General features: G+C 36.5%; 1 protein-coding gene across 2 annotated transcripts in view; it reads left to right on the top strand.

The window, feature by feature from the left end:
- Positions 1-24,735, top strand: part of PHACTR1 (phosphatase and actin regulator 1) — a 137,455-nt gene that overhangs the window by 62,604 nt on the left and 50,116 nt on the right. For both annotated transcript variants that reach the window (XM_058176648.1, XM_058176650.1), the window contains exon 3: positions 21,098-21,178. In XM_058176648.1, the coding sequence (XP_058032631.1) occupies positions 21,098-21,178 (81 nt within the window). The remainder of the gene's footprint in view (positions 1-21,097; positions 21,179-24,735) is intronic.

The raw sequence follows: 24,735 nt of genomic DNA, 5'->3' as shown, positions 1-24,735 counted from the left end.
ACATCCCTTTACAAGGGCTGCGGCACCAACGTGTGAAAGCTGCATGACTGATATTCTCCAACAAAGTTGTAACTCCATTTTACACTGCCGGATGATTAATTTGTTTAGAGAAACTTCACAGGGTTTTTATTATTCAAGAAGAAATTTGTTGCAAAATGCATGTGGATATTGGCTTTCCTTCAAATCCCGGCTATTTCTGTGGAGAAATACCAAAAGCAATTTTTGGCATGAGAGCTGAGAGGAGGTTTGAATTGGTATGTGTGTACGTACAGACACACACACACACACACACACACACACATATACACACACATCTATGTATGTGAAAGCATATCATAAAGAACATTAAAGGTGCTACACAGAAAGATATATTTTATGTTAAGTGTAATGTCTATTCTTTTTTTAATGGAGATTGCATTTGTTTGTTGAGCATTTTATGATAGAATAGAATAGAATAGAATAGAATAGAATAGAATAGAATAGAATAGAATTTTTTATTAGCCAAGTATGATTGGACACACAAGGAATTTGTCTTGGTGCATATGCTCTCAGTGTACATAAAAGAAAAGATATGTTCATCAAGAATTCTAAGGTACAACACTTAATGATAGTCATTGGGTACAAATAAGCAATCAGGAAACAATATCAATATAAATCGTAAGGATAGAAGCAACAAAGTTACAGTCATACAGTCAAAAGTGGAAGGAGATGGGTGATGGGAACGATGAGAAGATTAATAGTAGTGCAGATTTAGTAAATCGTTTGACAGTGTTGAGGGAATTATTTGTTTAGCAGAGTGATGACGTTCGGGAAGAAACTGTTCTTGTGTCTAGTTGTTCTGGTGTGCAGTGCTCTGTAGCATCGTTTTGAGGGTAGGAGTTGAAACAGTTTATGTCCAGGATGCGAGGGGTCTATAAATATTTTCACAGCCCTCTTTTTGACTCGTGCAGTATACAGGTCCTCAATGGAAGGCAGGTTGGTAGCAATTGTTTTTTCTGCAGTTATAATGATCCTCTGAAGTCTGTGTCTAAAATGTGGACTTTAAAGCCTGAATATGAAGCAGTTTTTAAACTCTATAATAATAGAAACTCTGGTTTTTGGTGTTCCTATTCACTCTATTTTATTGAAGTGTCTATCCAGTTTCGTAACTAGGCTCCAGTTAACAAATATATAAACAGACCTCTGCATCTGTCTATAACTATACCTACTATATATAGTGTTCTTCATAAGTTTCTTCTGCCTGAAAACAGGAAGCCAGAGCCATCTCCTGGTTGAACATCACATTCTTTTTAATTAGAACTTCTTAACTTAATTGAGTGTTCTGAATCTGATCACATACAAGGTTTTTTTGATCGAAGAAAAAAAGCTGTTCTTCTTCCAAACTAATAATTCTAAGAGACAAGTTACAGGTTAGTCCTCAACTTACAACAGTTCATTTAGTGACCGTTCAAAGTTAAAACATCACTGGGGAAAAAATGACTTATGGCTTTTTTTCACACTTACAATCAATGCAGCATCCTCATGGTCACATGATCAAAATCCAGATGCTTGGCATCTGACTCATATTTATGACTGTTGCAGTGTCCAGGTGTCATGTGATCACCTTTTGCGATCTTCTGACAAGCAAAGTCAATGTGGAAACCAGTTTCGACATTAACAACCATGTTGCTAATTTACCAACTGCAGTGATTCGCTTAACAATTGTGGCAAGAAAAGTCGTAAAAACTCACAAGTAAAAACTCACTTAACAAATGTTTCACTTAGCAGCAGAAATTTTGTGCTCAGTTGTGGTCATAAGTTGAGGACTACCTGTATATTGCACATACGACCCACATGAAAAACAGGCAGAGTTTCAGTAGTACCGTTGTGGCTGTCATCACTTTTGTAAACATATTCAGTAGATAAGTAGAAAAATATTTAGATTTTTCGATTCAGCCTGAGATATTGGAGTCAGTTTCTGTCAAGGAGAGCATGAACATGAGTGGGTAGTGTCTTCCTTTTGATTTCACAAGTGCAAAGACCAATACATGGACCCAGCTTTAAAAAAAAATAGACAACAGGTTGCCAAAATCTGTAATAAAGATTTGGCAATGGAATGCATCTTGGGCCTCCATTCAGTGGTGGGATTCAGCCAGTTCGCATCTATTTGGGAGAACCGGTTGTTAACTTTCTAAGCAGTTTAGAGAATTGGTTGTTGGAAGAAATATCCTTTTGTTTTTTTCCACTTTACAGGGCTAATCCTGTAAGGAAGGCAGGAAGGAAACATTCTGGTGTTGTTTCTAGCCTAATCTTTATTGCTCTGCTTACAGAAACTGCCTCTCTGGTTAACCCTTATTACATTGTAAGAGCTAAAGTGAAGCGCCCATCAACTTGAGTGATGTTGAGTTGGCCATGCCCACACGGTTACATGATCACCGAGCCACACCTACCCAGCTGGTCATTAGAGCAGAGAACCAGTTGTTAAATTATTTGAATCCCACTACTGCCTCCATTATACTATTTTATGAAAAAAAGCTGCAGTCCTTCCTGCACTATCAGGATCAATACACTATAATATCATCTGATTAATTTTTTGATTATGTAAGTTTCAGTTATTCTGTCACTCTATTGATTCCTGTGTGTTTTGTGAACAACATAACCCAGAATAACAGATGGCTCTGAAATCTTTCAAATTAGCTATCTAAAAATACCATTTTGCTTTTTTTTTTCCTGAAGAGAAAAAGCTATGCATAAAATGCTAGAGTTACTGTTTCTACTGTTTTAAAATGTTTTTTTTAAAAAAATAATAATTTTAATATATATTTTGAATTGGGAGCAGCCCAGAATCATTTGCTGAGATGGGCAGCTATAGCAATCGAATGAATGAATGAACGAACGAATGAACGAACGAATGGCCATGGTGAGCAGCACTTAAACATAGCCCATGGAGGCAGACTTAAATAAGAAGAATAAGAAATATTTTGAATTGGGAGCAGCCCAGAATCATTTGCTGAGATGGGCAGCTATAGCAATCGAATGAATGAATGAACGAACGAATGAACGAATGGCCATGGTGAGCAGCACTTAAACATAGCCCATGGAGGCAGACTTAAATAAGAAGAAGCACAATGGCATACACCCTCCATGGAAGAAAGACAGTCAGAAGTACAGCTATGACATGCCATAGAAAACCAGTTTCTAGAGCATATTCAAAGCTGTGTCGTGGGGGGAATGAATCCTTAATACTCTTTACTTTCTTTATTCAAGCAAAGGTTGTATCAGGGTCTTAAAATGTATAATCACTGTCACCCATGCCCTTGTAACCTCTGATTTAGATTACTGCAAGTGGGGAGGTAGATGTCCTCGAAAGGCATTCAGAAATTTCAACTGTGCAGGTAGTCATTGGTGCTAGAATACGGTTGTGTAAGTAGTCATTGGTGCTAGACACACACCACATATAACACATCAGCTACATTATATCCAATGTATTTCTGAGTGGAGTTCAAGGTGCTGGTTGTTAATTTAAAGCCTTACATAATTTGGGATCAGATTCCATGAGTTTCTACCTGTCCAATTCTATCAAGCAGATTGGCCATGCTACAGATCCCATCAGACAAATACTGCCGGCTTGTGGGGACTAGCAGATGGATCTTCTCTGCTGTAACTCCTGCATTGCGGAATATTCTCCCTTTGGAGAATAGAGTGGCCCCAACCAGGGATGGTTTTCACTTACCTTTGCTACTGGTTCACTCGCCTCTGTGAGCGCAGATCGTATTTGATGACATCCGGGCAGGTGGGCGGAGCCTCCCACCACCGCTGCTACCGGTTCACCCGAACTGGGGTGAACCACTAGTAACCCACCACTGGCCCCAACCCTGTTGGTCCTCTGTAAGACTTTAAAAACATGGCGGCATACCTGGGTCTAGTGCTCCAAATATGATAAGGACTACATTTTTTGGCTTTACTGTTACTAGGTAACTATTTGGCTGCTATATATATTTATTTTTGGATGATTTTATTGTTTTAAATATTTGTTATTGTTTTCACGGTCTTAGAATTGTAAGCTGCCCAAAGCCTGGAGTTACTTGGTTGACATGGGCAGATATAGAAATTAAATAAATAATTAAATATTGCCTTGAAGCAACCCAATGTGTGATCCACATTATCTATGACCGCATTTGATCCAGTGACAGGTAGGGTATATTAACGTTTGACAGCTAACAGTTAAAAAAAAAACAGATTGTGAAATGTAAGAATTTGCTGCAAGCCTCTTAAAAACTGGGGGAAGGGGGTTGAAAAATGAAGATATGCTGGAGAGCAGGGAAGATGGGAAAGAAATTATTCCATAGGTTTTCATAGCTTATTTAATAGCGTGCATTGTTCCCTTCTTCTCTGAATTTTGGAATAATATTATTATGTTAATCGGCGAAATTAATTCCAAGCAATTTGTCCTAATTTGCTGCTATTTCAAGTTTCAGAATATTGTTCTCAATGGATTTTATGCAAATCTTTCTCATTGCATGACTTTGTAAATAGATACCTTTGGATGATATTTGTCCTCATAATTTGGCAAATAGTAATTATGTGAGATGCCACAAGTCCTATAGTCAAACTTCCATTTAGCCTACAGACAACACTGGTTGTCTTATAGTCTCTAGCTAAAAAAGAAAAGTGTGACTTTTCCATGTTGTAAATGGCAGATACTTTTACAATTAAAAAAATTCAGTCTTGCCATAGCAACAACTAATTATAAAAAAGCTTTAACTTTTTAAATACAACTCAAGTATCTTAAGTTGGTCTGGTATTCTTTGAATGCTATTGTGTTGGCAAAAGGTACTATGAACAAGGATGTTGAGAAATGTAACTTTTACTTGAAAAATCATATAGCCCAGTTCTTCAGTCATTCAGACATACTTTTAAGAAATTGCTTTTTGAAACGTGAAATTATGCCCATAGTCAACCCATTAGAAATCTTTTGATCAACTTAAAAGTTGTCTGATTAAATTAAGAAGTACATTTAAGTCAGCTACTTCCACAATATAGGAAGAAAGTAGGGATAAAAATTATGAAAATAAAATATTTAAAAATTAAGTGTAATGCAAAAAAACTGCAAAATATTATTGATAGGTATTCTTTGACGTCTTGCTTATTAAAAAGTAGGTATCAATCTGTATAAAATATCTATAGCCTAATGTATATGTGGAGAGAGAGAGAAATGTAACAATCTGCCCTTTCAATCTATATAATGCTAATTATTTAAGTTGTTTTTTCTAAAAGATCACTGTGGCGTGTACTACTATTATTTCTAACCTCAAATTCTGCTTAAAATATAGTGTTACTACCTCAAAATAGTGAAAGTCACAATTGAAGCTGAGTTTTCCCCATTCCTAACAGCTTAATGTTTTGGGCTAGCCCCAAAACTCTCTATTTTTAGTTGAACTAAGAATCTGTTATTATAGAGATGAGGACTCCAACTGTTAGCTTGCTTATTATGAAGTCCAGTTGATCTTTGGTGTGAAGATGACAATACCAAGATGTCAGCTCTCTGTTTCTTATGATTTTTTTTTAACGATTTGGAATGGATAGAAGAGCTTCTTCCAACAGTCCAATAGAGTACAAATCAAAGTGATGGCTTAAATCCATAAAGCTTTATACGGTTTGGATACCGGTTGTCTATGAGATAGCCTCATCCAAATTCAGTTTGCCAATCTGTTCATCCTTCTTGTGAGATGATGTCTTAGGTACACTGGTGGGTTGCTCCCGGTTCAGTCCGGTTCTATAGAACCGGTAGTAAAACCGGTGGGAAGCTCCGCCCACCCACCACGACATCATCATTGGTGATCTGCGCATGCGCAGAAGCGCAAGAGCACGGTCTCATTGTGAACCGGTAGTAAAGGTAAGTAGAACCCACCCCTACTAAGGTACCCTCAGTTTGAGAGATAGAGAGGCTGTTCTCTACTGCTCTGACATTTTAGAATAAGCTCTCTTCCCTCCCCCAAGATCAGGTTGACCTCTAACTTAGACAGCTTCCTGAAATTGTTAGAACATGCCTGTTCTGACCAGCCTTTGGAGATTAATACCTGCATATTCCATGCCATCTGTTTGGCATTTTGTTCTCTTAATGCTATCCTTGATTCTAATGAATAATAGGATGTGTCTTTATGGTTTTGCAGTTTTACAGTTTAAATTTATGGAAAACTTAGATGTGTATGGCAGTCTGCAATAATGGAAAATAAATTAAAATAGGAGTGGAGGACACTTGGCCAGCCTGGCGACTACAATCCTGGAGGTGACAATTTATAGACAACAAAATCCATACTGCTACTACAAAAATGAGCTAACCAAGGATGATTTAAAAAGTCAAGATGACAACTCACTACTGCGATCAAAGTTCCACGTGGTTTTTTTATGTGTCACAACACTCATAAAAAGCAGTAAGAGCTTCAATTGCACAGTCACAGCTGCCCTCTTGACATTTTTAACCGTACCCTGTGGACATCCCTGATGATATAAATTGTAGGTGCATGGTCCTTCTGAAACAATTTTTGAATAAACTCAGAATTCAGAATATGGTGTCAGAATTCCAAATATACTTACCAGCCTAAGATTTCTACACATTAAAACAACTAAATCAAGCTCCCTGTCTTCTGTTTAATCAAAAAGCAATTATTTAATAGAAGTAAAAGCCTACAAGATTTCAGAAAGCTAATCTTCATAGGATGCAGTTATGTCAGTTTTGTGTTGTTTTTTTATACACTGAATTATTCACCAAGTTTTACTCAAGTGGAAACTTCCTAGAGGGAACTTAAAATGGTACTGACGTTCAGAGAAAGATCAAGGGCATGTGTTCAAACTTTTTAAACTCCCTAGGTATTTTAAAGCAATTATTTTTGGAGGTTGAGCATTATTCCATAAATCTTACAGTAATCTGCTATTAATTTTATGAATACATTCGATAAACAAGATTTTCACAAAAATTGTTGGATCTAATGGATGCTTAGAAATAAGAATTGCTGACTTTCATGTTGATAACAATGAATTATCTATTCTTCACCCTAAAGTAATCTATGACTAGGAGAAACAGCGACTAATGTGCTGTGGCGCAGTGGTTAGAATGCAGTATTGCAGGCTAATTCTGTCGACCGCCAGTAGTTCGATCCTAACCAGCTCAAGATTGACTCAGCCTTCCATCCTTCCAAAATCGGTAAAATGCAAAGCCAGATTATTGGGGCCAATATGCTGACTGTAAATTGCTTAGAGAGAGCTGTAAAACACTGTGAAAAGGTATATAAGTCTAAGTGAAAAGGAGGGGGGGGGAAGTGCAAGGAAAGATTAAATAACGGATAAACTAGGAGTAGAAATAGAAGAACAAATAGAAAGAAACAGAAATTGTGGAAAGGAAATTGGGTACACGTGTATATCAAAGTATATATGTAAATAAAATAATTAGAATAATATATGATATGATATATTAGAAATATATGTATAAAAGATACATTAGGATAAGAGAGAGAAAATGTATAAGTATTTGTTCTGTCCCCCCATCTCAGTCCGGGAGGTACGAGAAATGACTCAGTTAGCTGGCAATTTAGTCCATGGCAGCTATCAGCTCTGGCAGCAAACCAGCGAGCGTCTGCCAAGGTTTTTCTTTTATCTTTCTTGGTGCCGGCGTGTCAACCAGGAAGTCAGGAACAAACAGCACTCCAAGCCAAATGCTCAGTCAGTTGATTTGTTCATCACGAAGTAGTATAGCAGCCCCTCCTGCTTTTATACCCTGTGGGGTATGGCTCCGTGACTCAGCACTTTCTAGGCCTGCCCCATCCCTGCTTCTGTTGTTCCCGCCTCTCTTGTCTACGAAACCTGGGATCTAACCAGGACTGATTGTCCACAGCTGGGTCTGGGAGCATTGCCTGGGCAGCGGGAGATACAGGAGACAGAGGCCTCGTTACTTCCTCCACCTGGCCTGCCTCTGGCTCCTGGAGCTGAGCCAGAGAGGCCAGCCCTGCGGAGGGGAGCCCTGACGGCCCTTCCCCCTCACTCTCTGAGTCACTCTCTGGCAGGGGGCCAGGCCCGGGGGGGAGCTGGAGCCACAACAGTATTGATCACGGATGCGAAACTGTTGGAAAGAAGAAAGTGTCAATATTTCTTTTTTGTTTTTGTCTTTTTTAAAAAAAAATCTGTTTAATAAAAATTATTTTTTTTAAAAAGTCTAAGTGATTCCAGATTCCAGATATTCAGGAATATTTTCAGGAAGGAAATACTGTACTGGAACTAGTTAAAATATATTTGCAATCATGATTTTTTATGATTTAATATTTAAAAAATTAATATGAGACACGCAATTTTCTTTATCTTTCTGGACAGTTCTTAGTAAACCTTATCTGGTCACAGAATCTTTTTTCCAGGATCCTTTTTGCCTATTTTACAAGGCATGCTTTTGTATGTAAGTAAATCTTAAAACAAAGAAATAAACTTTTAAAAAATGGGCCACTGTATATTGCTACACTGACTGCAAGCCTGTCCCACTCAACTACACATATAGTGTGCAGGCAGGGCATAGAATGCCAATTACCTTAATTTGAATTTTTAAAAACTGAATGTTCATGATTCTAAGGCAGAGCTCACTCCGCTTTAAAGAATTATGAACATTCTAGCTTCAACTAATGAATTCGTTATTTTCAACTTTTAGCCATATTTAAACCTAATCCAAATATTAGAAAACAGTCAGGGGACTTCAGAAGACTTTCAGGCTGGATATTAAATTAAACAAAAATAGTCAGACTAGTTTGGAATGAAAAATTAATGGTGTTCCATTATTTCCAGTTCTCAACTAAATAAAATAATACATGCATAAAATACTTATTTACTCATTAGTACTAAGTAACAATTACTTAATTGACATAACTCTATACAAGTATCATAAAATTAAAATAAAATCAACTTAACTTGAACTGACTCATCCAGACGACTTCAGTTCAGAAAAATTGTCCTATCTGTTATTTTGGGATGATGTCTAGACCAGAGGTCTCCAACCTTGGCAACTTTAAGACTTGTGGACTTCAACTCCCAGAATTGGCTCCCAAAGCTGGCTGAGGAATTTTTGGAGTTGAAGTCCACAAGTCTTAAAGTTGCCAAGGTTGGAGACCCCTGGTTTAGACATAAATTTTGGTTGGTTGCATCTGAAGCACACTAAAGCAGGGGTCTCCAACCTTGGCAACTTTAAGACTTGTGGACTTCAGCTCCCAGAATTGGCTCCCAAAGCTGGCTGAGGAATTTTTGGAGTTGAAGTCCACAAGTCTTAAAGTTGCCAAGGCTGGAGACCCCTGCATTAAAGGAATCTATTAAATCAAGATTCTAATTCATAGCAAACTGTGGCCATTAGGAACATGGTGGTTCCAATTGGGTCCTTTATATATTTTCATATTTGAAGTAGGTGAGAGGAATCATGTTATAAGTTTGCATTAGGCTTCCTCATAGAAATTATTATTGGATTTCATTCATTTATCTCTCCTGAACAGCAATCTGTACTTCATGTTGATATAGTTAATGAATATTACATACCTGCAGTGTTTCATGTATGTCATAATTTGTAATTGAAGTTCAGCATTTACTTCTACAATATTCTTAAATCTCATTTACTGGGGAGGGTTTGACATGGAGTGGAAGCAAATTCCATTGTGAACTGCTCACATAAAATATAAATGTAATATTTTGATCTTGTGCATTGTTATTTGAAAGCAAATCAGATTGCCTTTATTCAGATTTCCAAGTAAGCATGTATAGCAGAGGTGGATTTCAGCAGGTTCTAACCAGTTCTGGAGAATTGGTAGCAGAAATTCTGACTGGCCCCGCCCCCATCTATTCTCTTCCTCCTAAGTCCCAGCTGATCGGGAGGAAATGGGGATTTTGGGGAAATGGGGAAGTATCCTTCCCCTGCCACACCCACCAAGCCACACCCACAGAACCGGCAATAAAAAAATTTGAAACCCACCACTGATGTATAGGATTAATCAGGGGTGAAATGTAAAATTTGTTACTACCAGTTCTGTGGGTGTGGCTTGGTGGTGGTGGGGGTAATGTGATTGGATGGGCGTGGCCACCTTTTTTTCCCCTTTTTTAAAATTTGCATTTATATCTCGCCCTTCTCCGAAGACTCAGGGCGGCTTACACTATGTCAAGCAATAGTCTTCATCCATTTGTATATTATATACAAAGTCAACTTATTGCCCCCAACAATCTGGGTCCTCATTTTACCTACCTTATAAAGGATGGAAGGCTGAGTCAACCTTGGGCCTGGTGGGACTAGAACCTGCAATAATTGCAAGCAGCTGCTGTTAATAACAGACTGTCTTAGCAGTCTGAGCCACCAGAGGTCCTTTTAAAAGCATTTTTTCTACAACCTCTTCGACCGAAGAGGTTGTAGAAAAAATGCTTTTAAAAGGCTCCTCTAATGATCCCAGCTGAGTTGCCTGATCATCGGAGGCTTTTATTTTCTTTTAAAAGCATTTTTTTGGCTTTTAAAAGAAAAAAAAAGCCTCTGATGATCAGGCCAAAGAGGTTGTAAAAGCCTCTGACGATCCCAGCTAAGCCATACGATCATCAGAGGCCTTTTTTTTTACTTTTAAAAGCATTTTTTCATCCGAAGAAAAAATGCTTTTAAAAGTTAAAAAAAAAGCCTCTGATGATCGCGCGGTTCAGCTGGGCAAGTGGGGGGGGGCAGGGATTTTTGCTACCAGTTTTCCGAACCACCCGCCGCCATAGCTACCAGATTGGGCAATCTAGTCCGAACTGGGAGCATTTCACCCCTGGGATTAATGCCAGACATTTTTTTGACTTGATGGAGGAAGTATTTTAATGTTTGGCACATCAGTTTCAAATAGCTTATCCATTTGACAAAGGGAAAGTTATTATATTAATAATATAATAGTTAACAGTATATCGTTGCCTTTTTCTTGAAGGAAGAAAAATTAAAAGACATGCTTCATTCTGATAATTATTTCATTTCCAGTTTTGTTTGAAAGAAACTGTGATATATGTTCTTCCTGCACCCCAAGATAGGATTTGCCTTTTCAACAGCTGCATGATACCACTGGCTCGATATTTAACTTGTGTCAATAAGGATACCAGATTCTTTTCAAATATGCCACCACCAAACGAGGTCTCCCTATCTTCTAAATTGTGCCATTCATAGACAAGTTCAAAGGTCCGCAGTTTCACCAGTCTTCTTTATCCCCTTTTTTGGAGATGAGAATAATATTTGCTTCTACTCCAGTCTTCCAAGAATGCTCAAAGATCACTGAGAATGGTTCTGTTATCATCTTTGCCAGTTTCTTCAGTATATCCATTTTGACCATTTGCAGAGCCCTACAGTGAAACAGTAATCAAACTTCATGAAACAGCTGTTCCTTTTGCCTAGTTGGGGAACTGGGCCAGATGTCCTCTTTCATTTTTTTTTACCACATTGGCTCTTCAGTTACTACACTTCTGTCATGTTACAATCAATAATAATTAGCAACAGCATAAAGTAAAATAGAGTAGCGTATCATTACAGGGTTTATTCCCATTTTATATTACCAGAATGTAATAGTCAAATCTGTGACCAGTAGAGTTGTGAAGATGATGTTGCACTTCGTACTTGAACAGTGCCAATTTTTTAAAAATGCATTCTTTATTTGAATCTCCAGATATGATTGACAAATAAAGGTCTGGTGAAAAAAAAGAACCCACAGGCCTAGGAAATGCTTGTGAACAGCTAGTCTCAGAATATTAGTTCCCTGGTAATTCATTCATTTTTTTTTCAATCGTAGGAAATACTTCATATTGGCATATACCTACATATGGAAACATTATCAATATTGGTCCTCTGTACCCTTGTCTGCAGCTCTCATAAACTGTTTCAACTCCTGCCCTCAAAACGACGCTATAGAGCACTGCACACTAGAACAACTAGACACAAGAACAGTTTTTTCCCTAACGCCATCACTCTGCTAAACAAATAATTCCCTCAACCCTGTCAAACTAGTTACTAAATCTGCACTATTAATCTTCTCATTGTTCCCATCACCCATCTCCTTCCACTTATGACTGTATGACTGTAACTTTGTTGCTGGTAATCCTTATGATTTATATTGATATTATTATAGTCTATTGATATGTGGTTAGTATATACAGGGCCACCAAACAATATGACAGAAATTGAGGGTGCGATGGTGCAGGGAAGGATGATCCTGGGCGTTTTGGTTTTGTTTCTTTGCTTTCTTTGCTTTTTTAAATGCTTTAATTCAGTGTTTTTCCCCCTTCTTTGGTGCTGAAAAATGGATTACTCAGTGACGTTTGTGTAGGCATTCTCAGTGAGAAGTCTAGGCAAGGAAGTGGCGCAGATCCACTTCCCACAAGCACAAAGCCGAAAGCACCAGCCTGAAGATGATGACTGAGACCTCGTCGAAACGTCGCCAAGATACTCTCAACCTTACACAGGAAAAGACCCAAATATGCCAAACATCCCAGATTTGATATATATATATATATATATATATATATATATATATATATATATATATATATATATATATAGAGAGAGAGAGAGAGAGAGAGAGAGAGAGAGAGAGCGTGTTTAAGCAAACTATATATTATATATATATATATATATATATATATATATATATATATATATATATATGTGTGTGTGTGTGTGTGTGTGTGTGTGTTTTCTGAGGTTTTCACGGTGTTTGTATGTAGGTCTTTGGTTATTCGGGTTTCTCACAGAATTGGAAGTGTCTTGGCGACGTTTCGACGAATGAGACTCGTCGAAACGTCACCAAGACACTTCCAATTTTACGCGATATATATATATATATATATCACTCTGTGTGTATATATAAATGGACAATAGAATATAGGAGATAATATATTAAATTAAGATAAAACCATAATATTGACCCTCTGTATACTTCTCTACAGATCACCATAATATGGAGCCATAGAATCACAATGGGATAGATGTTATAAATTGATATCTAAGGAAGCTAGCCATCTAACTGCTTCTAGTGTGACTGCGATGTGATCATCCCAGGTGCCTTGAAATTTCCTTAGAAGACATTCTTATGTCTTTTATATGTGTTATAATTTGTTGCAGTGCAATCACATAGCTGACTTCCGGCCATTCCACACTTTGCGTTAGTTCTGGCATGGCCTGTCCTGATTCTATTCAGGTGGCTCCAGGGATGGGTTCTACTTACCCTTACTACCGGTTCGCAATGGGAGCACACGCACAGAAGCTTCTGCACATGTGCAGATCATCCATGATGACGGCTGGGAGGGTGGGCGGAGTCTCCTGCCGCTTTTACTACCAGTAAGAACCAGACTACCGCAAGAACCGGACCGAACTGGGAGCAACCCACCAGGGGGTGGCTCCATATTTTGGGAGGCACCTGCATTCCTGAAGTGGTTTTGTTGGATCTGTGTGATCTGTTTTGTTGCAGTTATTAAAAGTCACCCATCTTAAGTGCCATTTTCCATCTATGTCAGAAGACTATGGTATGTTATTCCAAATTGGTTTCCTAGATTTAAGCTTGGTAGAGAGTCTAATATTCTATCTCTAGAAGATCTCTAAGAGTCAATTAGGCTTATCAGGTACCTACACTGTAATTTTACATATGCCTACTTAAAAGTAAATCCCACTTTGTTTTCAGGTTATGACACTGACTTCTAAGCTGCAGCATTAAATCTGTGCTGATGTAAAGGACCCAGATTGTGGCTTGAAGCTGTTCTGTATTATCTGGACCATTGGTAGGATCACCAAATCTGGGATGTATAGCGGGGTAGTATTCACTTACCTTCGCAAATGTGAAGCGCGCGCTAGCTCGCTTCGCTCTCACGCACCACCTCCGTGATTGCGCAGGACCTTCTGTGCATGCGCAGAGCATCAAAAACCAGAAATGATGACGTCCGGGTGAGTGGGTGGAGCCTCCCACAGCCGCCACTATTGGTTCTCCCGAACCAGATAGAACTGGCTGAATACCACTACTGATATATAGGCAGGAGGATCACTTGATAGTGGAAAATCAGCAGAAAACCTCTGCTGCTGTCTATTGAGTCTCTGAATTTTCCAGGTGGCTTGATACTCTTCATTGCGATTAATCCAGGGGATATGATTGGGTAGCTATTTTTAGAACATCCTAATGTGGCTTGTTTTGCAGTTAAGGACTACTGACTAAATACATAATGTTCTTGCTATTCAGCTAAGTAAAATACGATGTTTCTCACCTTGCTCCAAACCTGTTTGAAACTGAGATTACGTTTCTGGGTTTTTTAAAATGCAACCTGCCCTTTCTATGTTCACCTTCTTCCTTAATAGAAATCTCTATTAATGGAAGTATGAAAATACCTGAAATGGGTTTTGTAAGCAATTCATCACATTGTCATTACGTTTGCTCGTTCTTGTTTTCTTTTGTTATACCTTTGTTGTTTGTTTTAATTTCTTAGTTCTCTCATCTGGTCACAGTGTCAATGGCAATCATTTTTTTTCTCTTTATGGCTGGAACAGTCGGTTAGATATACACATAAGTTTGCTGATGGAAATTCAAATGAAAGAAACTTTCATTGACATTGATGGATGACTTTGAAATCTGGGTGCATGGGGAAGCCTATTCACTAGATTTGAAACTTAGTTGACACAAATAAGTGGGCAATCTGAAGATCTCTCTTTCCAGATACATTTTGCAGGCCCAGATCCTGCATGCGGCTATAAGTTTCAGCGGTAATGTCATCTCCATTTTTCAGGGACACTTCAGGTCTCTATACCTCACCAGAAATCTTGACTGACAAAAAATAAGTCAACTACAATGAAGCAGTTTATGAAATTGATCGGTGCAGCATTATTTTATGCTCAATGGAGATCGGCGTAAGGCAGGACTATCCAAACAATTGCATAACTTTCTCATCACAGAGTGTGTCAGGCCCAAAACCAAGAAGGACACGTGTCAATTCTTCCATACTTGTTGTTTCACACCTATAGACAAAATCTTCCCAAACTGAGCACTGCATCAACAAAGAATTAGGAAGGAGCTGCCTTCATCCTCTTTCTCCCACACATAAGATCATGGATCATGGTCAATGATCATGGATGAGTTGCCTCCTATTCCTCTGGAATGCACCTCCTCCTTCCTGGGAATCCGTATTCTTATTACATTCCATGACAAAATCTAGTATTAATATTTTTGACTTCTTCATCATACACCTCATTCTGGAAAAAAATGATCATGATGTTGCCACATCTTGTGTCTCTCTTTACAAGCTAATAAGAAGAAGGTGGAAATGAAAAATTCCTTGACTTCCTGTAGAAAATTAGGTTACATGTTCCTATAATTAATGTGTTAAGGGCAGAGAAAGGAAAACTAGAGGTAGATTGTCATTTTCAGCTACAATTCCAAATCTGTTATCATGTCTCCTTCCAACCACAAAGACATAGTTCCGGTGGCTGTAATAGAGATGGTAATCTCCAGCCCTCAATAGAAAATGTCATCCATCTGGCTTCCTGTGATGATGGCACTGCTACAAACTGAGGGAGAGCTCAAAGACATGCTTGTGGTTTCTCACAAAGAAATTAAACAAAAGGAAAAAGCACTTGCATTATAGATGGCCTACCCACTTCCCTTTATTTTGGCTGACCTTTAAGCCTGCCTAGATTTGGTTAAAATGGGTTTCTTTTGTGCCTTATGGATAAACATCTTTTGTTTTATCAGGAAATAATATAATTCAATATCCCTTTTCAGTTTGCCTATGAATAATTCATTCTGGAATTTCTATCCAATCTAAAGGATTCTCTTTTCAAGAAAATACTTTCTTCTTAAATAGACTTTCAGTTTATGAAAGATCTAGATGTACCTGATTTGAAGTTTCTCAGTGCATTTCCCACAGTTAGCTAAGGCTTCTAGCATCGTTCAGATGCCATTGATTTGCATTTCCCTGGGTTTCATTGAACCCAGAGTTCATTGAACCATTGTTCTGAACCTTGTAACAAAAAATGTATTTATCTCATTTTTCTTTAAGAACTACATTAATCTATAGGTTCCCATATAGTCAATGGCTATAATAATTAAAACATAATATATCATCATAACATAAAACATAAAAGAGACTGGGTAGGGGGGAAATAACCAAGCACATAGCAATCAAAGGCTTATATTTAAATGCAAAGATACGTTGCTAAAAACTGCCAACTGGCTTTGAGACTTACTATATAGTTGATTTGTAAAACTATCTGAAAATAACACTGGAAGAAGTAGATTAGAGAAAAAACGCTTTATTAAGTTAATTCTAAAGGTGGGAAAGTATTTTCTCCATTATTAGCCTCATTTTATTTGATATTAAACATCAGGACATTCTTTAAATCAAAAGTAAATACAAGGGAGTTTTTAGTCTGTAAATCCCCTTCCACTGAAAACAAGAATTAAAAAAAAGGTTCCTTGGTAACAGCAGGAGCTTTTTTGGCGGGAGTAAGAATTTATGGGAGAAAACTAGTTGTTGGTTAAAGTACTGAACTATAAACTAGGATATTGGAGTCCTCGTCCCACCTAGACCAGTCACTCTCTCTCAGCCCTAGGAAGGAAGCAATGGCAAACCACTTCTGAAAACCACTTCATGCCAAGGTAACTGCAGGGACTGGTCCATGCAATCATCGGGAATCAACACTGGCTTGGAGGAGGAGGAGGAGGAGGAGGAGGAGGAGGAGGAGGAGAGATTTCAGGGGGGGAGGGAACTTTTTGGTAGCTTGGGTTCCTCTGCAGAAAGACCAGTCCTTATTAGAAGGAAATCTGAAGTTGCTCAAATAACACATTAAGTCAGGTTTGTTTATGTTTTCAAGATAGCCTTCTGCCACAAATTAATGTACTATCCCTCTTACCAAATGGTAAATGTAGAAAACTCTTACCAAGCAGTGAAGTTTCCCACCTTTGCTAAAATGCAGATCATTTTTTAAATTAACACAGATTCGTTGCCAAACAAACTTGTAGTTAGCCAGTCAGTGAATAAGTTGTTCTGCATATTGGCTCATTGCTCTTAAACATTTTGATGTTGATGGGGAAAATACTGCAACATCACAGAATTGAAACTGCTCATGCGTGCACATGGATTCTTAAAAGTGTTGATGTAGTGATTAAGCTAATTTTTGGTAAGGAAGCATAGCTTTCTCAGCCACTGTATCTGTGCTTCTGTTCAGATACACCACTGGCTTTGCGTCTGGTTAGATCTATACGGCAGGTGAAAAATTCCTTCCCTGAAACTGTGGCAGCTTAACTGAGGTATATTCTAGAAGGAAGAATATACTTCATTTATCACTCATTTTTCTTGAAAGCCATATATGGCAGAGACAATAACAGTGACTTTCTCTGAAGTCGCATATAATTCTGGACATTTGTGTAGAAAAGTATTGGCATGGATGTTTCGCTTAGAAGCTCTGTTTGGGTAAATATTTACTGTAGCAGAATCAAATGAAGGAAGCAAAATCATATGAAGATCAGCAGCATCAGGCTGGAGAGCTATGTTAATATGAAGTATTAAAAAATGGTCAAGGAAATGAAACATGGTGGGATTGGTTAGATTTTAGGGAGGACAATGAGACAAATAACATTGTAAAAGATTTTAAGAGAGCTAAAATGGCACTATGTAACTTGCAGCTATGATAGTAACTACTATCCTACACTCAATTTAGATAATACGTGTGGTGCTGGTTTTCTTGACGAAAGAATGAGAAATCAAAATAGCTATTGATGCCTGACAGAATCACAGAAGCTGTGCACCTGTTTCTCAGTGGGACTCAATATTTCAGTGATAGATTCAGCAGGCCTGACATCTTAAGAAACCCTTTGAACAGCATGTGTAATTATCTCTTGCAATGAACAGGAAATAAAGAGATTTGCAAATTTCCTGAAAGGTCACAGATATATTTTTTTTTAAAAAATCCTTTGATGTGAACTGGCACCAGTAGGTATATACTACAATAGCAACCAAACTGTGACCTTATTTGACATTTAATGTCTGAGGGAAAATTGACAGTTATTGTATAGACTTTTTTCTATGAAATAAAAATTATATAAAACATGAGTACATAATCACGAAGGTGGCAATTTGAAAAATTCTCTTTTAAAATTCAGTTCCCTCAAGGAAAGAAACTTCTAGTAAGGCCAGAAAAGCATTTGAAAAAGTTCAAGTCTGGATAGGTGCTCTTTTTCACTTTAAAAAAAAAAACCATTCTTGTTCTAGCTTGTGCCTGATAAATCCATAGTTTTCCATATAATGATAAATCCCACTTTTAAATATATGATTCAGTGGTGGGTTTCAATTATTTTTACTACCGGTTTTGTGGGTGTGGCTTGGTGGGCATGACATGGCTTGGTGGGCATGGCTTGGTGGGCATGGCAGGGGAAGGATACTGTAAAATCTCCATTCCCCGCCAATCCAAGGGAAGGTTACTGCAAAATCCCCATTTCCTCCCAATCAGCTGGAACTTGGGAGTTAGAGAATAGATGGGGGCAGTGCCAGTCAGAATTTTTACTATCGATTCTCCGAACTACTCAAAATTTCCACTACCAGTTCTCCAGAACTGGTCAGAACCTGCTGAAACCCACCTCTGATATAATTCCCATCTTCAAGTCATACTAATGTTCCCCAAATTATATTAACAAATATATGGATTTGAAAGCCAAATAGAACAATGCCACCTCATGTATGTAAGTGCCTTGTCTATTAGTAATTAACTCCTCTATTTACATGGAAGTTTCAAACTACAATTGTCCCAAAATGTAAGTTTACCATGTGAATAATGATCACCCTTTGATTTCTGTCCAAGACATCTTAGATATACCTTGTTGGTTTTAATACTAGAATCATGGTAGAATTGTTGCTGTAATGAAAAAGAAACCAAGTCTCTGCCAAGATATCAGAGGGGCTAGATAATATAACTATAGTGCTTTTTGCATGATTGCTACTTATTTCAGATTCCTTAAATTCTTACGTTTACAATTAAAATGTTCTTTCATTCAGGATTAAAGATAGACACATCCAGCATTTTCAAAGTTGTCATTCCAAAGGTCTTTAATATCTTGGAAACAAGATATTAATTAATTAATTAATTAATCAATGACTTGATTAGAAAGGGAGGTTCGCTAACATACTGTGCTTTAAAAGTCTCCACTATGGTTGCAAGGAAGATGGCTAATCATGTCATCTCTCGGTATTCAAACTGTCCTGAGGACTGCTCATGTGGAGCAACGGTCCAGAACACATGCATGTGTGTGTGGGGGGTTTCATCCTCTCTTTATCATGAGAGGTTCCATGGAACCAATCTGCTCATCGGTTCCTTGCTGTTTGCCACAGTCATTGATTCCACTTTTGCAAAGTTTTCTTCAAAAGTTCACCATAACTCCTCTGGCTTTCCAGAGATCATAGAACATATTTCATACATTCTGTATTGAATTGAATAACCTGGGATAATGTGAGCAAGACCTTGAGAGACAAGGCAAAGAAATGCTGCCTATGGAATGGTCAAATAAGAGAAGGCATAGCCTGCAGCTGAATAATAGGCAGAGAAAGATGCTTAGAAGGAACACACACACCCCTCTAGCTTTTCAGGCTGTAAAGGAGACACTGAAAGATTTGTACTTTCAGACTTGCAGGATTCTGTTAATGAAGTTTTACAATAAAATAGAATTAGTAGTTTTATAATAAAATCGTCCAGAAAGGAAAAATTGATCATTTTTCCCTTCTGGTCTATTTGGGAAGAATGACATCTAATAGGTATTATTACACAATATTAATAAATCTTGACATAAAATATTCATAATGATCAACAATATATAAAATATCATTAGCATATAATAACTCCAGCTGAAATTTTATTGTTAGAGTGTCTTTATTAAAACAGAGTAGAAATTCCAGGGTCAGGTTCACTATATGAGTTAATTAAGAGCTTCCTTGAGAAATAGAATGGGTCAACTTAACGGCTGAAATGATGATTGGAAGAGAAATCAAGGTATTAGGAAAAAATGCTGGTCGAAGGATTAAAATGCTACATTTTAATCCAGTTAATTTAAAAAAAAAAAACAAAGCCTATTATTTCCTGAATAGATAGACATAAGCAGCTTCGTATTTATGTTCAGAAGAACCATGTTATTTTTTTAAGATCAATAATTGTTCTTAATGATTTCCTTTCTGCCAATTTTCTCTGTATTCGAAATTTAAGCATTAAAAAATAGGAATGAATTGTGATTAATTGGTTTATTAAAATAGAATCATTAATTTGTGCTGAATTATTTGTCTTTTTTTGGTAGTCAAAAATAGTATCACTGTGTTATTGTTACTGCCGTTTCAGTTGACAACCTAATAATTTACCAGGTCTTTTTCCTCACTAAGCTGAGCAACTTTTGTCTCAATTGAATCGATTACTAAAAAATTCAACTCGGATATTTTTTGACTGAAAGCATCAAGTATTTGTTTTAACTCCAAAAAGCTTTAATTCACAGATAAATATGTGTAAAGACAGTTGTTCTAAAAAAAAACCATAATCCATGGGAGAGAGCCTTTAAAGCTGTTAGCGTTCTCTCTGTGTTTTGTTTTGTTTTTCATTTTGAATTGGGAATAAATTCATCACCAGTTCAATCTTTCAGCTGTTCTTCAACAATCTGAAGAAAGCTGTGGTCCCTCTGAAGGTCAGGAAGTGATTCCTGATTTCAAACCCATAATTAATCTAATGAAAGACACTATAAAGCTGTAATTTAGGCAAAGAAAAACAAAAGAAGTTTTCTGCTTACTAATTAAGCAATAAAGCAATCAAAAGATCACATGATCTCCTTGGAAATTCATAAATTCAGCTCATCACCACACCAAACAGAAATCTTTAATATTAAGTCAGATGTAAAATCAATTAATGGGAGGACAATAAGGGCAGATGCCTTTTCGTAAAGTTGAAAATATTTGCAAAAATAGAAGATGTAAAAGCATTTCCATGATTCAGGTTTATTCAAGTCTTCAGGATTATACAAGTATTTCAAGGGATGAAAATAATTTTTCCTAATATTTTTTGAGTTTATTTTTCAACTTGTATTTTCTTTCTTTTTGTTAGCGCTTGAAAGAAAAATATCAATGAGGCAAAGCAGAGAGGAACTTATCAAGAGAGGAGTTCTGAAGGAAATATTTGATAAAGGTAAGAAACACTGTCAACTCACAGTGGGAATTGAATGGGAGGGTGTGGATAATATTATCTTTTTTTGCAAGAATTTCTTGTAGCAAGTCTAGGACTTGGATCTGGATTTTTATAATAGCTGGACTCCAACTACTGATACAATAAACAATAAATACAAATGCACTCAGGAGCAGCTTTTATATTAAAATATTGTTTGACTGATATTTTTCTAGCTCAATTATCCATATTTTTACAGCATTGAGAGGGGCGGGGGGGAGCTCCGTTCACATTTTTACAAGAAAGGATGGTCATAGAGACCATAAAATCCTATTCAAGTTTCAGAGTTATATTCAGTGTTACAAAATTTTCAGATTAAATATTCCATTATGAAAAGATGGATGCTAGATGCTCATAAATTGGATTGCTGCTGCTTCCTTTTTTTTAAACAAGTTTTATTAAACATTTTTATATACATATTTTATGAACAGAGTACTGACTGGGTCACATCTTATACAACGTATAACATACTTATATATATTTTATAATCCATTCCAATTTTCTTTTTTTGGTTTTTCCAAATACAATTTACATATTTCAATTTCTGCCATAATATTCTTTTTTCTCTACTTTTTATTTTCTCTTAATCTCTTCTTAATAATAGTGTATAATATTATCATCAGTGTATAATATTATACATAGTGTATAATATTATCACCTGCCCTTCACATCCTAATTCTTAACATTGCTTCAATTAATTATCTTATTTCTCCATTTATATAAACAAGATACTTCATGCTATTCAATTTTTATACTGAAACCCTTTAACTTAAACAATATCACTTCCATCCTTAATTTCTGATTTCTTATTATAACATTAATTATCTTATTTCATCTCTTACAACACTTCATTTAAAATCCCCATCACAATTTCAGTTCTTCGTAAATGGACCAAATTATCACTTCATATTTCATCTAAATTGGATTGCTTCTTGAAATACCCAATTCCTGAGGTTATTAAGAAGTCACCTGAAAAATCTGTCTCTATAACACCTAATGCACATCAAATCTTAGGATATTCTTCATAAAATGAATTACCAGTTTTTAGCACAAGCTATCTCCAATCTTTTGAAAACAGATCAAGAGTGCTTGGCTACCAAACCATTGGAATGGTGCCCAAGCCATGCAACAACAAAAAAAAAATCAGTTGTGACACTAAGGGAAATATAGGTGGGCATAATGATCTAGCAGAACTGGAGACCATTCCCCTCCAGTTCTGCTTAGAAATGAGACTCAAATCTTCCTTCTCATCAGCTGTGTCCCAGTTCAACCTATTTGTTGGTGGAATTTAAGTATTTGCGAAGAAAAAAAAAAGCAACAATCTAAAATGGTTACTAATTGGAAGCCTACTTTATTGTCTGAAAATAACATTTGTGACGTATGCAAAAAAACATCTGGGTTGTATCTACCACAGCTTTTTGTGGTGCTAAATTATAAAGACTGTTTTAACTGTATGATTCTTTGAGCCCAATTTTGAAGCCCAGAAATACATCAGTAAGTAAAAGCAATTAACGGATCATTTCATGAAAAATGAATAATAAATTTAGAAATAGAATACCGTACTAAAAAAGGGCAACTTTTTTCTAAGCCCATTAAAGAAGAACACAACACTTTAGCGTAATTTGTTCTGTATAGTTGCAAGATTGCTGTTTGGTTAAAAAAAAAATTAAAGTTGTTTAGTGTTTTTTTTTTCATTTCTTGTATGCTTTCCAACCATCTAACTCAACAGATGACAGCAAGCAGCTTGATCTTAAATCCTTCTGTTCAGTGAAATATTAATGAAGAGACTACGCAGTACTCAAATTTAACATTTATATATGCAGTTCAAATGTCTTTCATTTGACTTAGCAATATTCAGTGCATTTGACTTAGCAGTTCTCAACTGATGCATTTTGAATTGTTATTTTATATATCGTTTAGAAATGGAAGGCAGTAATACAATTAACACAAGTAATACAAAGCTCTAAGAGTTGTTAACTTAATTCTACGTAGCTTCTTTTCCAAAAACACCACGCTATTGACCAGAGCATATAAAACATTTGCTAGGCCAATTCTTGATTACTGCTCGCCTATCTGGAATCTGTACCATATTTCTGATATGAGTTGAGCGTGTCCAAAGGTATTTTACGAGAAGAGTTCTCAATTCCTCCGTAACCAATAAAATACCTTATTCCACCAGACTTGATATCCTGGGTCTAGAAAACTTGGAACTTCGTCGCCTTTGACAGGATCTGGGTTTAGCTCATAGAATCATCCATTGTAATGTCCTTCCTGCCAATGACTACTTCAGTTTCAACTACAATAACACAAGAGCTACCAACAGATTTAAACTTAATGTCAACCACTCCAGTTTAGATTGCAGAAAACACGATTTCTGTAACAGAATTATCTATTCTTGGAATGCATTACCTGACTCTGTGGTCTCTTCTCATAACCCCAAAAGCTTTATTCAAAATCTATCCACTGTTGACCTCACCACACTCCTAAGAGGACTCTAAGGGGCGTGCATAAGAGCACAAACGTGCCTACCATTCCTGTCCTATTGTTTCTTCATATATATATATATATATATATATATATATATATATATATATATATATATATATATATATATATATATATATATATATATATATATATGCTTATACTACCTTGTTTCTCCTCATATATTGTTTATATATTATATAATCTTTTGTGTTATGCTTGTGTATATTGTTATGACAAAATTAAATAAATAAATAAATAAATAAAACAATTATGATTAGCTTTACCATTTTGCTTTTATGTAATTGTTTACCAGACAGCACAATCAGGTGATGTTCGGTTGAATATAAGTCTCATTGATTCCAGTCCGGCTGGGGGGAAATGTGAAGATAAACTTAAGGAAGTTTATCTAAAACTTAAGAACTCCCTCTAAGTTCAATCTGCTTATCCATTTCCATTTCCATCCATTTCCATCCAGCACCATTTCCAAACTCTTTCTCTCGCTTTCAAAAAAAAACAACCCTTTGAAGTTGGGTAGATTGTAGTCTCTTTCTTTCCTTCTGAAAAAGAAGGCTGAGAAAAGGCAGCTTCAAGCAACATTCAATCATTGTCTGTAATGGCAAGTCCTTGGATAGCAAACACACAAACACACACACACACACACACACACACAGACAAACAAAAAGAAAGAAATTTCCTAGCTAATTCAAAATCAAAGATATTCATATTGGTCATAAAAATCATCCCAAAATTCTAATGAAGTATTAGAACTTTTGGGAAACCAAATTGCTGCTGTTTATATATCTGGATTTATAAATAATGAAGACTGGGCAATTTCTAGCTTGTATTTTCATTGGTCTAATCAAATGTAGATTAGTTTTAGACAATTCCCTGATTAGTTGCACATTATTTCTTGTAATTGGTTAATTATAATGTGTTATTTAAATCCACTATAATTACTTATAATTAATTAAGCAGTATTTTTTATTTGTGTTTACGTAATATTGATATCAGTTCCAAGATTTTCCCCAAGACTT

Source organism: Ahaetulla prasina, chromosome 3 (assembly GCF_028640845.1).
Source record: "Ahaetulla prasina isolate Xishuangbanna chromosome 3, ASM2864084v1, whole genome shotgun sequence".
In the NCBI taxonomy this organism is placed as follows: Eukaryota; Metazoa; Chordata; class Lepidosauria; order Squamata; family Colubridae; genus Ahaetulla; species Ahaetulla prasina.
The sequence above is the reverse complement of the archived record's forward strand: the minus strand, read 5'-3'. Positions and strand labels throughout refer to the sequence as shown.